This window comes from Tachyglossus aculeatus, chromosome 16 (assembly GCF_015852505.1).
Source record: "Tachyglossus aculeatus isolate mTacAcu1 chromosome 16, mTacAcu1.pri, whole genome shotgun sequence".
In the NCBI taxonomy this organism is placed as follows: domain Eukaryota; kingdom Metazoa; phylum Chordata; class Mammalia; order Monotremata; family Tachyglossidae; genus Tachyglossus; species Tachyglossus aculeatus.
This window is the reverse complement of record NC_052081.1, coordinates 46,040,216-46,055,192: the sequence shown is the minus strand read 5'-3', so window position 1 is coordinate 46,055,192 and position 14,977 is coordinate 46,040,216. Positions and strand designations below refer to the sequence as shown.

Below are 14,977 nucleotides of genomic sequence, written 5' to 3'. Positions count from 1 at the left end.
CCCCCTTCTAGACTGTGAGCCCACTGTTGGGTAGGGACCGTCTCTAGATGTTGCCAACTTGTACTTCCCAAGCGCTTAGTACAGTGCTCTGCACACAGTAAGTGCTCAATAAATATGAATGAATGAATGAATGAACTGTTCTAAGCACTGGGGTAGGTGCAAATTAATTAGGTCGGACAGAGTTCCTGTCCCGCATGGGGCTCACAGTAGAGGTAAAAAGCAGCGTGGCTCAATGGAAAGAGCCCGGGCTTTGGAGTCAGAGGTCATGGGTTCGAATCCCAGCACCGCCACTTGTCAGCTGTGTGACCTTGGGCAAGTCACTTCATTCATTCATTCAATTCAATCGTATTTATTGAGCGCTTACTGTGTGCAGACCACTGTACTAAGTGCTTGGGAAGTCCAAGTTGGCAACCTATAGAGATGGTCCCTACCCAACAGCGGGCTTACAGTCTAGAAGAGGGAGACGGAGAACAAAACTAAACATATTAACAAAATAAAATAAATAGAATAAATATGCACAAATAAAATAGAGTAATAAATTCGTATAAACATATATACATGTGCTGTGGGGAGGGGTTCTCTGGGCCTCAGTCACCTCATCTGTAAAATGGGGATTAAGACTGTGAGCCCCAACGTGGGACAACCTGATCACCTTGTATCTGCCCCAGCGCTTAGAACAGTGCTTCGCACATAGTAAGCGCTTAACAAATGCCATCATTATTATTATTATTATTACCCAACTTGTACTTCCCAAGCGCTTAGTCCAGTGCTCTGCACACAGTAAGCGCTCAATAAATACGATTGAATGAATGAATGATTATGGTCCCGCTCCCTGACGTCACCGCCCGCCAGGCCCCTCCCCCACCTCTCCGGGAGGCCGCCACGTGATGCTGAGGCGGCGAGGGGGCGGGACCTGGGGACACGTGAAGCTGAGGCGGTGGCCAATAGGGGGCGGGGTCTGGCGTCGCGTGATTCTGAGGCGGGGCCAATCTGCGGGAGGGGCTGGCGTCACGTGGCCCTGAGGGAAGTCGGGGGGGAGGGGATGGCGTCACGTGGCTCTGAGGCGGGGCCAATCGGGGCGAGGCCTTGACTCTAAGGCGGTGGGGGAGGGGCTGGCATCACGTGACTCTGAGGCGGGGGCCAATCGAAGGGGAGGGGCTGGCATCACGTGGCTCTGAGGCGGAGGCCAATCGGGGCGGTGGCTGGCATCACGTGACTCTAAGGCGGCGGGGAGGGGAGGGGCTGGCGTCACGTGACTCTGAGGCGGAGCCAATCGGGGCGGGGCCTTGACTCTGCGGCGGTGGGGGAGGGGCTGTCGTTACGTGACTCTGAGGCGGGGGCCAATCGGGGCGGGGCGGGCGTCACGCGGCTCTGAGGCGGTGGGGGAGGGGCTGACGTCACGTGACTCTGAGGCGAGGGTCAGTCGGGGCGGGGCCTGGCGTCACGTGACTCTGATGAGGGGGAGGGGATGGAGTCACGCGGCTCTGAGGCGGTGGGGGCGGGGCTGGCGTCACGTGACTCTGAGGCGGGGCCAATTGGGGCGGGGCCTGGAGTCACGTGACTCTGAGGCGGTGGGGGAGGGGCGAGTGTGAGGAGAGTTGATGTCCGAGAAGGAGAGCAAGATGGGGCCGGGCGGGGCGGGCCTGGCGTGGAGGTTGGCGGGGGCCTCGGCCGCAGCAGCCTTCTCTTCCTCATCCTCCTCCTCCTCCTCCTCCTTCCGGGCCGTAAGTGCCCCTCTGGGAGACAGACAGGGACACCACAGAGACACAGACAGCAGAGACAGAGACGGGGAGAGACACAGAGAGAACAGAAAGGGAGAGACAGAGAGAGCAGAGACAGAGGGAGACGCAGAGAGTAATAATAATAATGGTAATGATGGCATTTATTAAGCGCTTACTAAGTGCCAAGCACTGTTCTAAGCGCTGGGGAGTTTACAAGGCGATCAGGTTGTCCCACGGGGGGCCCACAGTCTTCATCCCCATTTTCCAGATGAGGGAACTGAGGCCCAGAGAGGTGAAGTGACTTGACCGAAGTCACCCAGCTGGCAATTGGCGGAGCCGGGATTTGAACCCACGACCTCCGACTCCAAAGCCCGGGCTCTTTCCACTGAGCCACGCTGCCAGTAGAGGCGGAGACAGTGAGAGACACAGAGAGCAGAGACAGAGGGAGAGACACAGAGAGCAGAGACAGAGTGAGAGACACAGAGACAGGGAGAGACACAGAGGCAGAGACAGGGAGACACAGAGAGAGCAGAGACAGGGAGAGACACAGAGTAGAGACAGAGTGAGAGGCAGAGAGAGGGGGAGACACAGAGCGGAGACAAAGGGAGACACAGGTTAGAGACGGAGACACAGAGAGCAGAGACAGAGGGAGACACAGAGTAGAGACGGAGAGACCAGAGACAGACACAGAGCAGAGACAGAGTGAGAGACACAGAGAACAGAGAGGGAGGTGCAGAGACAGTGAGAGACACAAAGAGAACAGACGGAGACACAGAGCAGAGACAGAGTGAGAGACACGGGCAGAGGGAGACACGGAGCAGAGACAGGGAGGAGCAGAGAGAGTGAGAGACAGACGCAGGGAGCAGAGACAGAGTGAGACACAGAGCAGAGACAGAGTGAGAGACACAGAGATCGATCCAGAGAGACACAGAGATAGACCCAGAGAGAGCAGAGACAGAGTAAGGCAGACAGAGTGCGAGGCAGGAGACAGAGATGGAGAGTGAGCAGAGACAGAGAAAGGCAGAGAGTGAGAGAGATAGAGCAGAGACAAAGTGAGAGAGATAATAGAGTAAGAGAGATAGTGAGCACAGAGGGAGAGAGCAGAGACAGTGAAAGAGATAAAGAGCAGAGATAACAGATAGAGACAAAGTGAGCAGAGACAGAGATAGAGGCAGTACAGAGACAGTGACAGAACAGAGACAGAGTGAAAGAGATAAAGAGCAAAGACAGAGTAAGAAGGCCAGAGCTAAACTCCCCACTCCCTGCCCCCCCCAACCCCACTCCCGGGGTAGGAGGAATAAATACCCCCATCCCCCCCACAGCCATTAAATTCCAGCAGCTGGGGGGTGGCGGGGCGTGGGGAGACACTTCCATATGGTAGAGAGATATTGTTGGGGCTGGGGCTGGGAGCTGGGGCGGTGAAGCCCAAGGTGAAGATCATTAGCCTCCTCCCACCCCTGTGCCTCAGTGGGTGTGGGGGCAGTGGGCCTGGACTACCAGAGACCCTCTTTGTAGCCCAGTGGGTGGCAAAATGACCGTTTCAGATGTGGTAACACTTTCCCTCCATCGTGAGCCAGTCATAATAATAATAATAATGATGGTATTTATTAAGCGCTTACTATTTGTCAAGCACTGTTCTAAGCGCTGGGGTAGATTCAAGGTGATCCAAGTTGGACCCGACCCCTGTCCCGCATTCATTCGTTCATTCAATCGTATTTATTGAGCGCTTACTGTGTGCACAGCACTGTGCTAAGCGCTTGGGAAGTACAAGTTGGCAACATATAGAGATGGTCCCTACCCAACAGTGGGCTCACAGTCTTAACCCCCAGTTTACAGATGAGAAATCTGAGGCCCAGAGAAGTGAAGTGACTTGCCAAGGTCACACAGCGGACAAGTGGCAGTGTGGGGATTCGAACCCGGGTCCTCCTGACTCGCAAGCCTGCTTCCCTTCCCTTCTCCCACCTGTTTCCCGGCGATCTGGGGCTGGCGGTCGGCTCCTTCCTCTCCTCCTCGTCTTCTCTCCCCGTCCAGCTTAGCTCCGCCGTGGCCGAGGGCTTCCCGAAGCGGGTGAAGGTCGTCGAGGTCGGACCCCGGGACGGGCTGCAGAACGAAAAGGTGCGTGTCCACGTCGGGAGAAGCCGGGAACCGAAATACCCGGCTCTTCCCCCGGCCCGCTGGCTGACCTGGGGCAGGTACCTTAACCTCTCTGGGCCTCAGTTTCCTCATCTGCCCAACGGAGTAGAGAAACCTCTCCTTCCCCCTCAGGCTGTGAGACCCTCGTGGGACGGGGATGACATCCGATGGGAATGTCGTGCACCTATCCCAATGTTTAGCACGGTGTTTGGCCCATAGTTAAATATTATGATTATGTCTGACTTGCCCTCTGCAGTTTCCTGGTGCACTGTACTGGGTGTTTGGGAAGTGCAGACAAAAAAGTGACATTGTCCCTGCCCCCAAGGAGCCTCCACTCTGTCAGTATGCCAGATCAACTAGCTGGGGTTTCTTACTGCCCCCGGCCCCATTCCCTACCCCAGGAATATTACTAGTTTGCCCCCATCCCCACTCCACCTCCCTGCCCCAGGATTATTACCAGTTTGCATTTCCAGGCTCTGCAGAAGCCCATTTTCCAGTTCACACAGTTTCGTCATGTTCATTCATTCAGTCAGCGCTTAGTACGGTGCTCTGCACACAGTAAGCGCTCAGTAAATACGATTGATTATGATGATTTATGGAGCGCTTAATAATAATAATGGCATTTATTAAGCGCTTACTATGTGCAGTGCACTGTTCTAAGCGCTGGGGAATTTACAAGGTGATCAGGTTGTCCAGTGTGGGGCTCACAGTCTTAATCCCCATTTTACAGCTGAGGCCCAGAGAAGTTAAGTGACTTGCCCAAAATCACACAGCTGACGAGTGGCGGAGCCGGGATTTGAACCCATGACCTCTGACTCCAAAGCCCGTGCTCTTTCCACTGAGCCACGCTGCCTACTGTATGCCGAGCACTGTACTAAGCGCTTAGCACTGTTTTGGGTCTGGAACTTGGAGCATGCTCCCGGGGAATGCGGGCCTCTCCCAACGCACGTGCTTCCAAATCTCCCAACCCAAAGTCCCAAGCACACCCCGGGGTTTTGGCCCAACTCGTTCATTTAATCGTATTTATTGAGCGCTTACTGTGTGCAGAGCACTGTACTAAGCGCTTGGGAAGCACTCCTGCCCTTTCCCCGAGATTCGTGCTACCCCCGGGGGCCGTGGCGAAAAGTCCTGCAGCGTGGCTCAGTGGAAAGAGCCCGGGCTTTGGAGTCAGGGGTCGTGGGTTCAAATCCCAGCTCTGCCAATTGTCAGCTGTGTGACTTTGGGCAAGTCACTTCGCTTCTCTGGGCCTCAGTTACCTCCTCTGTAAAATGGGGATTAAGACTGTGAGCCCCCCGTGGGACAACCTGATTGCCTTGTAACCTCCCCAGCACTTAGAACAGTGCTTTGCACATAGTAAGTGCTTAATAAATGCTATTATTATGTACAGGTAGCCCTGTGTGTTTGTTGCTGAACGGAATTCCCTGTTAGGTCCTCCCAGCCGGGACTCTGGGGGAGGGGCTGCGTTGGGAAAAGCTCACCTCTTCCCGGACTCATGGAAGCACCTGACTCTGGAGGGGGGCGGGAGGGTTGGAAAAAGGTCAAACATTGAGACATAACTTCGCCTAGCATGTAGCGTACAGGCCCGGGAATCTGAAGGACCTGGGTTCTAATCCCACCTCCGCTACTTAATAACAATAATAATAATAATAACAGTATTTGTTAAGCGCTTACTATGTATGTACCTGTACATATATATATATAATATCACCTGTATATATGTCTCTACGTATTTATTATTCCTATTTATCTGTACATATTTATTCTATTTTATTTTGTTAATATGTTTTGTGTTGTTCTCTGTCTCCCCCTTCTAGACTGTGAGCCCACTGTTGGGTAGGGACCGTCTCTAGATGTTGCCAACTTGTACTTCCTAAGTGCTTAGTACAGTGCTCTACACACAGTAAGCACTCAATAAATACGATTGAATGAATGAATGAGTACAGGCCTGGGAGTCTGAAGGACCTGGGTTCTAATACCGCCTCCGCTACTTAATAATAATAATAGTATTTGTTAAGCGCTTACTATGTATATACCTGTATATATGTATATCACCTGTATATATGCCTCTATGTATTTATTACTCTATTTATTTTATCTGTACGTATTCTATTTATTTTATTCTGTTAATATGTTTTGTTTTGTTATCTGTCTCCCCCTTCTTGAGTGTGAGCCCACTGTTGGGTAGGGACCATCTCTATATGTTGCCAAGTTGTACTTCCCAAACGCTTAGTACAGTGCTCTGCACACAGTAAGCGCTCAATAAATTTGAATGAATGAATGAATGAGTACAGGCCTGGGAGTCTGAAAGACCTGGGTTCTAATCCCACCTCCGCTACTTAATTGTAATAATAATAAAAAGATGAGGGAACTGAGGCCCAGAGAAGTGAAGTGACTTGCCCAAAGTCACCCAGCTGTCTGCTGTGCGACCTCGGGGAAGTCACTTCACTTCTCTGGGCCTCAGTTCCCTCATCCGTGAAAATGGGGATGAAGACTGTGAGCCCCAGATTGGACGTGGACTGGGTCCAACCTGATTAGCTTGTTTCTACCCCAGCACTTAGTACAGTGCCCGGCACAGAGTAAGCGCTTAACAAATACCATTAAAAAAAAAAAGGGGGTCCAAGTGGGGAGTCGTTGGGTGGGAGAGATTCATTCATTCATTCAATCCTATTTATTGAGCGCTATCTGTGTGCAGAGCACTGTGCTAAGCGCTTGGGAAGTACAAGTTGGCAACATATTCATTCATTCATTCAATCGTATTTATTGAGCGTTTACTGTGTGCACAGCACTGGACTAAGCACTTGGGAAGTACAAGTTGGCAACATACAGAGACGGTCCCTACCCAACAATGGGCTCACAGTCTAGAAGGGGGGAGACAGACAACAAAACAAAACGTGGTCATTCATTCATTCATTCAATCGTATTTATTGAGCGCTTACTGTGTGCAGAGCACTGTACTAAGCGCTTGGGAAGTACAAGTTGGCAACACATACAGAGGGTCCCTACCCAACAATGGGCTCCCAGTCTAGAAGGGGGAGACAGACAACAAAACAAAACATGTGGGCAGGTGTCAAGTCGTCAGAATAAATAGAAATAAAGCTAGATACACCTCATTAACAAAATAAATAGAATAGTAAATATGTACAAGTAAAATTCATTCATTCAATCGTACTGAGCGCTTACTGTGTGCAGAGCACTGTACTAGGCGCTTGGGAAGTACAAGTTGGCAACATATAGAGACGGTCCCTACCCAACAGTGGGCTCACAGTGTCGAAGGGGGAGTAAATAAATAAATAGAGTAATAAATCTGTACAAACGTATATGCAGGTGCTGTGGGGAGGGGAAGGGATGATCACGGGGAGGGGGCCGGTCTCCCACCCCCTGATGTCCGCGGTCCCTCCTGTGCCTTTCAGGGGGTTGTCCCGACGCCGGTGAAGATCCAGCTGATCGACATGCTGTCGGACGCCGGCCTCCCGGTCATCGAAGCCACCAGCTTCGTGTCCCCCAAGTGGGTCCCGCAGGTGAACCCGGCCGCCAAGGGCCCGCCCCTGCCCCGGGGGAGCCCGGGGTTTGCGGGGTGGCGGGGTTCGGTCAGTCGTTCACAGGCATTTACTGAGCGCCTGTTGTCGGGGGAGCACCGGGAGGGTACAGAATAAATAGATAAATAGAATAGTAAATACACTTACTACGTGCCGAGCGCTGTATTACGCACTGGGATAGATACAGCTCTAGACTCTAAGCTCGTTGCGGGCGGGGAAGGGGTCTGTTCTATTGTACTCTTCCAGTGCTCTGCACACAGTAAGCGCTCAATTAATACAGTCGACTGACTGATTTGATGTTCCTCCCTCTGCTTCCCGGGGGTCCCTGGTTGCAAGGAGGTGGGGGACGAGGGGGAGGTGGGAGGCAGGGGGGAAGGATGCCCTCTGAAGTTCCCCCCTCGGCTCCCGCAGATGGCGGATCACGTCCAAGTCCTGCAGGGAATCCGGCGCTCGCCTGGCGTCGCCTATCCGGTCCTGACGCCCAACCTTAAGGGATTCGAAGCCGCGGTGAGCCGGGGCCGGGGGGATGCTGACCGGGGGCGGGGGGACACGATATCATCATCATCAATCGTATTTATTGAGCGCTTACTGTGTGCAGAGCACTGTACTAAGCGCTTGGGAAGTACAAATTGGCAACATATAGAGACGGTCCCTACGATATCCGCAGCAGCCCCCGGCTCCCAAACCAGTGACCTCGTCTGGACCGCCCCCCGCCACCCCCCGCCCAAATTCAGCACCCATCTGAGAAGCAGGATAAAATCCAGGGCTACACAGGCCCCCGCCCGCCTGGGACGGGTCGTAATCCGTAATAATTGCCGTCTTCGTTAAGCCCTTCCTAGGTGCCAAGCGTTGGGCCAGAGACACCAATCAATCAATCCTATTTATTGAGCGCTTACTGTGTGCAGAGCACTGTACTAAGCGCTTGGGAAGTCCAAGTTGGCAACATATAGAGACGGTCCCTACCCAGCAGTGGGCTCACAGTCTAAAAGGGGGAGACAGAGAACAAAACCAAACATAGTAACAAAATAAAATAAATAGAATAGATAGGTACAAGTAAAATAAATAAATAGAGTAATAAATCTGTACAAACATATATACATATATACAGGTGCTGTGGGGAAGGGAAGGAGGTAAGACCTGACCATAAATCAGGTCGGACACTGTCCGGGTCCCAAACGGGGCTCAGTCTAAGCAGGAATGAAAACGGGTATCGAATCTGTGTGTGTGTGTGTGTGTGTGTGTGTGTGTACATATGTGTATATATCTATATATGTATGTTTGTATGTATTTCTCTATTTGTATATATTCTATTTATTTTATTTTGTTAATATGTTTTGTTGTGTTCTCTGTTTCCCCCTTCTAGACTGTGAGCCCACTGTTGGGTAGGGACCGTCTCTATGTGTTGCCAACTTGGACTTCCCAAGCGCTTAGTACAGTGCTCTACACGCAGTAAGCGCTCAATAAATATGATTGAATGAATGAATATATATATATATATATGTTTGTATTTACTACTCTATTTTACTTGTACATATTCTATTTATTTTATTTTGTTAATATGTTTTGTTGTCTGTCTCCCCCTTCTAGACTGTGAGCCCGCTGTTGGGTAGGGACCGTCTCTCTATGTTGCCAGCTTGGACTTCCCAAGTGCTTAGTGCAGTGCTCTGCACACAGTAAGCGCTCAATAAGTACGATTGAATAAATGAATGAATATTCATATATATATATATATTCATATATATATATATATATGTTTGTACGTATTTACTACTCTATTTTACTTGTCCATATTCTATTTATTTTATTTTGTTAATATGTTTTGTTGTCTGTCTCCCCCTTCTAGACTGTGAGCCTGCTGTTGGGTGGGGACCGTCTCTAGATGTTGCCAACTTGGACTTCCCAAGCGCTTAGTACAGTGCTCTGCACGCAGTAAGCGCTCAATAAATATGATTGAATGAATATATATATATATATATATATATATATGTTTGTATGTATTTACTACTGTATTTTACTTGTACATATTCTATTTATTTTATTTTGTTAATATGTTTTGTTTTGTTGCCTGTCTCCCCCTTCTAGACTGTAAGCCCACTGTTTGGTAGGGACTGTCTCTAGATGTTGCCAACTTGGACTTCCCAAGTGCTTAGTCCAGTGCTCTGCACACAGTAAGCGCTCAATAAATGCAATTGAATGAATGAATGAATCCCCATTTCACAGTTGGTGAAACTGTGGCCCAGAAAAGCGACCCTCCCGAGGTCAGACGGGAAGCATTTGGCAGAGCCGGGGTTAGAATAATACTAATACTAATAATGATGATATTTGTTAAGCGCTGTTCTAAGCGCTGGGGAGGTTACAAGGTGATCGGGTTGTCCCACAGGGGGTTCACAGTCTTCATCCCCAGTGGACAGATGAGGTCACTGAGGCCCAGAGAAGTGAAGTGACTTGCCCAGAGTCACCCAGCTGACAGTGGTGGAGCTGGGATTTGAACCCATGACCCCGACTCCAAAGCCCGGGCTCTTTCCACTGAGCCACGCTTGCCTCCCCTTTCTAGACCCTCCCCCTTCTAGACTGTGAGCCCACTGTTGGGTAGGGACCGTCTCTCTATGTTGCCAGCTTGTACAGTCCAGTGCTCTGCACACAGTAAGCGCTCAATAAATACGATTGATTGATTGATTCTCCAGGTCCCATGACTCCTGGGCCCAGATTCTTCCCACGAGCCCACCGGGCTTCTCCGTTAGCCCGGGACGCCGCTGGCGGGGTCGGGGGGAGGAAGGGGACGGGCCCCCGTGACCCTCCCGATGGAAATGTCCGGTTGTCGTCAGTTGGCCGCCGGGGCCACGGAGGTGTCCATCTTCGGCGCCGCCTCCGAGCCGTTCTCCAAGAAGAACATCAACTGCAGCATCGACGAGAGCCTGCAGCGGTTCGGGGAGGTCCTGACCGCGGCCAAGGGGGCTGGTGTTCCCGTCCGGGGGTGAGTGGCCCCGGCCCGGGCCTAGGGGTCTGGGTGCTAATCCTGCCACAGGGTGGGCTCTCCCCGGCCCCACAGGCAGCGGGAGACTAGTTCGTGCCCCTCCTGGGGGAGGGGGAGCCTTCTAGACTGTGAGCCCGTTGTTGGGTAGGGACCGTCTCTAGATGTTGCCACCTAGGACTTCCCAAGCGCTTAGTCCAGTGCTCTGCACGCTGTAAGCGCTCAATAAATACGATTGAATGAATGAATGAATGAATAAATACGCCTTCCCAGACTGAGCCCCCTCCTTCCTCTCCCCCTTCCCCCCCGCCTTACCTCCTTCCCCTCCCCACAGCACCTGTATATATGTTTGTACGTATTTATTGCTATCTTTATACATATTCTATTTATTTTATTTTGTTATATTTATTGCTGTCTTTATACATATTCTATTTATTTTATTTTGTTAATATGTTTTGTTCTCTGTCTCCCCCTTCTAGACTGTGAGCCCACTGTTGGGTAGGGACCGTCTCTATATTCATTCATTCATTCATTCAGTCGTATTTATTGAGCGCTTACTGTGTGCAGAGCACTGTACCAAGCGCTTGGGAAGTACAGGTTGGCAACATATAGAGACGGTTGCCAACTTGTACTTCCCAAGCGCTTGGTACAGTGCTCTGCACACAGTAAGCGCTCAGTACAATTGAATGAATGAGGGGGGAGATTGTCTCATCCGGTGAGTGGAGCAGGGGCTCCATTCAGTCGTATTTATTGAGCGCTTACCGTGTGCAGGGCACCAGGCTCCGTGGGTGCGGCAGGGGGAGGGGAGGGGGCTCTCCTCCCTGAGTTGCCAGTGTCCCAAGGGGAGTGTGCTGGATGCCACCGTGGCCCACCGGCCGGCCTCGTCCATCTCCGCTGCCCGCGTGTCCCCGCAGGTATGTGTCCTGTGTCCTCGGCTGCCCGTACCAAGGGAAGGTGGCACCGGCCAAGGTAGCGGAGGTGAGCGTCTCCCCCACCCCCGAGGGGCACCGGGCGTCCGGCTGAGGGAGCTGGGCACCGCCGTCCCTGCCGAACCCGGCCGTCTTCCGTCCGCGGGCCCCGACCGTCCCTCCGCCGGGGTTCCCGGGGCTCACGAGGCCGCGGGCGCCCGCCGTGCCCGCCCCCCAGGTCTCCAAGAAGATGTACTCGATGGGCTGCTACGAGATCTCGCTCGGCGACACCATCGGCGTGGGCACCCCGGGGGGCATGAAGGACATGCTGTCGGCCGTGCTGGGCGAGGTGCCCGGCGAGGCCCTGGCCGTTCACTGTCACGACACGTACGGGCAAGCCCTCGCCAACGTCCTGATGGCTCTGCAGGTAGCCGCGGTCGGGCGGGGCGGGAGGGCCCCGAGTTCTGTGTTTTGCTTTCTTTTAATCCCGTTTGTTAAGCGCTTCTTATGTGCCCGGGCACTGTACGAAGCGCTAAAGTAGATGCACGCTAATCATTCATTCATTCACCCACTGTTGGGTAGGGACCGTCTCTATATGTTGCCAATTTGTACTTCCCAAGCGCTTAGTGCAGTGCTCTGCACACAGTAAGCGCTCAATAAATACGATTGATGATGATTCATTCATTCAGTCGTATTTATTGAGCGCTTACTGGGTGCTTGGGAAGTCCAAGTTGGCAACCTAGAGAGACGGTCCCTACCCAACAGCGGGCTCGCAGTCTAATCAGGGTGGACACAGTCTCCGCCCCACCTAGGACTCGGTCTTAATCCCCATTTTCCAGAAGAGGTAACTGAGGCGCAGAGAAGTGAAGTGACTTAATAATAATTATTATTATTATTACGGTACCTAAGTGCTCACTATGTGCCGGGCACTGTACTAAGCGCAGGGCTAGATTCAAACAAATAGGGTTGGACACAGGCCAGTGTCCCAAACGGGGCTCACAATCTCCATCCCCATTTTACAGATGAGGCAACGGAGGCCCAGAGAAGTGACTTGCCCAAAGTCACCCAGCTGACAAGTGGCGGAGCCGGGATTTGAACCCATGACCTCCGACTCCAAAGCCCGGGCTCTTTCCACTGAGCCACACTGCTTCTCTAATATGGATATGGGCTATGGGCTGTATCCAGCCTGATTAACTTGTGTCATTCATTCAATCGTATTTATTGAGCGCTTACTGTGTACAGAGCACTGTACTAAGCGCTTGGGAAGTGCCCACCCCAGTGCTTAGTACAATGCATGACACATTCATTCATTCAATTGTATTTATTGAGCGCTTACTGTGTGCAGAGCACTGTACTAAGCGCTTGGGAAGTACAAGTTGGCAACATATAGAGACGGTCCCTACCCATAGTAAGCGCTTAACAAATGTTGCCAACTTGTACTTTCATAAATTCATTCATTCATTCAGTCGTATGTTGTTGTACTTCCCAAGCGCTTAGTACAGTGGTTTGCACATAGTAAGTGCTTAATAAATGCCATTATTATTATTATTACAGTGCTCTGCACACAGGAAGCGCTCAATAAATGATTGAATGAATGAAACAAATACCATTAAAAAAAATTAAGAGGGAGGAGCTGAACTGAGAATACTCACTGGGCGGGTGTGGCCTAGTGGTTAGAGCCCAGGCTTGGGAGTCAGAAGGATCTGGGTTCTAATCCTGCATCTGCTACTAGTCTGGTATCTGACCTGGGGTAAGTCACTTCTCTGTGCCTCAGCCCCTTCATTCAGTCGTATTTATTGAGAGCTTACTGTGCGCAGAGCAACCGTACCAAACGCTTCCTTCATCTGTAAAATGGGGATAATAATAATAATAATGTTGGTATTTGTTAAGCACTTACTATGTGCAAAGCACTGTTCTAAGCGCTGGGGCGGATACAAGGTAATCAGGCTGTCCCACGGGGGGCTCACGGTCTTCATCCCCATTTTCCAGATGAGGGAACTGAGGCCCAGTGAAGTGCCTTGCCCAAAGTCACCCAGCTGACAAGTGGCGGGGCCGGGATTTGAACCCAAGACCTCCGACTCCAAAGCCCGGGCTCTTTCCACTGAGCCACGTGAGCCCCATGCGGGACAGGGACGGCGTCCTCCCTGATTAGCTTGGATCCACCCCAGCGCTTAGAGCAGTGCCTGACGCGTGGTAAGCGCCTAACGGATCCCATAAAAAAAGAAAAGGCCGCCCCCCGGCCCCGACCTCACGGTCCCTTGGCTTCCAGATGGGGGTGAAAGTGGTGGACTCCTCAGTCGCCGGTCTCGGGGGTTGCCCGTACGCCCAGGGCGCGTCAGGGAACGTGGCCACCGAGGACCTCGTCTACATGCTGCACGGGCTGGGCGTCCAAACGGTAAGGCCGCCCCTCCCAATCCCTCCCGCTGCTGCCGGCGGAATCAATCAGTCAATCAATCAATTGTATTTATTGAGCGCTTACTATGTGCAGAGCACTGTACTAAGTGCTTGGGAAGTACAAATTGGCAACACATAGAGACAGTCCCTACCCAACAGTGGGCTCACAGTCTAAAAGGGGGAGAACCCCGGAACCGACCGAAGCCGGCCGCGCTACCCGCATTCCCCTATTTATTTATCTTACTTGTACATATCTATTCTATTTATTTCATTTCGTTAGTGTGTTTGGTTTTGTTCTCTGTTTCCCCCTTTTAGACTGTGAGCCCACTGTTGGGTAGGGACCGTCTCTCTATGTTGCCAATTTGTACTTCCCAAGCGCTTAGTACAGTGCTCTGCACATAGTAAGCGCTCAATAAATACGACTGATGGTGATGAGGATGATGATTCCCCGCGGGCACCGAGCTGGGTGGCAGGTTCAGCCATTAGAACAGTGTGCTTTGCGCATAATAAGCGCTTAATAAATGCCGTTATTATTATTATTATAATTATTTATCCCGTCCTCCCCCAGGGCGTGAACCTGCAGAAGCTGATGGAAGCGGGGGCCTTCATCTGCCGGGCCCTGAACCGCAGAACCAACTCCAAGGTGGCCCAGGCTTCCTGCAAGCTGTGAGCCCGGGGGGGGTCCCGGCCCGGGGGGCGCGGACGGAGAGGTCGGCCCCTGGAAAGGGGCAGGGAAATCAATCAATCAATCAATCAATCGTATTTATTGAGCGCTTACCGTGTGCGGAGCACTGTACTAAGCGCTTGGGAAGTCCAAGTTGGCAACATATAGTTGGAAATGGGGCGTAAGGCCCTGAAACTTGAAGTTGCCCCTGTTGGGAGGCCCCCAAAGGAGCCGGGGCGGGGGAGGATTGGAGAATTAGGGGCACCGGCCCACCGGAGCGCCAGTCTCTCCACCCCCCTGCCCGCTGGGCTTCCAGTCATCCAGCGGGCAGCAGCCACCCCGGGCGGGAGGAGGGAGGGCAGCCGTGCCCACGAAGACCTGTGCCACTTTAGCCGCGGATGAGGCCGGGCTCCTCACCCACGCTCTTCCCAACTACCGCATGACGGAGGCGGCGTTATGGGTCGGATTCCATTTTCCAGTCAATGTAATTAAAGCTGGGATGAAGACGAACCTCAGGAAGCTCTTGCCGCTGTTTCTTCTCTGGCCCTGGCCGGCGACTCGGAGAGTTTCCTCCCCGGGATAGGGAGGGCTGGGGAGGGCTCTTCTGCTCCCTGCCATCATCATCAATCGTATTTATTGAGCGCTTACTG

At 52.2% G+C, this 14,977-nt stretch overlaps 1 protein-coding gene across 2 annotated transcripts; it reads left to right on the top strand.

The window, feature by feature from the left end:
- The first annotated feature begins 1,612 nt into the window (after nucleotides 1-1,612).
- On the top strand, nucleotides 1,613-14,432 carry HMGCL (3-hydroxy-3-methylglutaryl-CoA lyase). Of its 2 annotated transcripts, XM_038757843.1 has the most exons (9): nucleotides 1,613-1,724; nucleotides 3,753-3,836; nucleotides 7,265-7,372; nucleotides 7,802-7,897; nucleotides 10,216-10,364; nucleotides 11,276-11,339; nucleotides 11,508-11,696; nucleotides 13,539-13,664; nucleotides 14,232-14,432. In XM_038757843.1, the coding sequence occupies exons 1-9, from the start codon at nucleotides 1,623-1,625 to the stop codon at nucleotides 14,331-14,333; spliced, it is 1,020 nt and encodes a 339-aa protein (XP_038613771.1). In that variant the 5' UTR covers nucleotides 1,613-1,622; the 3' UTR covers nucleotides 14,334-14,432. The 2 variants fall into 2 exon arrangements, with proteins under 2 accessions (XP_038613771.1, XP_038613772.1); XM_038757844.1 differs by lacking the exons at nucleotides 1,613-1,724; nucleotides 3,753-3,836 and having other exon boundaries at nucleotides 7,284-7,359.
- Nucleotides 14,433-14,977: the final 545 nt, after the last annotated feature.

What these genes read in the sequence shown, in the direction of transcription:
- HMGCL (XM_038757843.1), top strand. Translation starts at nt 1,623, where the DNA reads ATGGGGCCGGGCGGGGCGGGCCTGGCGTGGAGGTTGGCGGGGGCCTCG. An exon ending in GCTGGTGTTCCCGTCCGGGG is followed by an intron (nt 10,365 to 11,275) that starts GTGAGTGGCCCC and finishes GTGTCCCCGCAG; the next exon opens with GTATGTGTCCTGTGTCCTCG. An exon ending in ACGTCCTGATGGCTCTGCAG is followed by an intron (nt 11,697 to 13,538) that starts GTAGCCGCGGTC and finishes CTTGGCTTCCAG; the next exon opens with ATGGGGGTGAAAGTGGTGGA.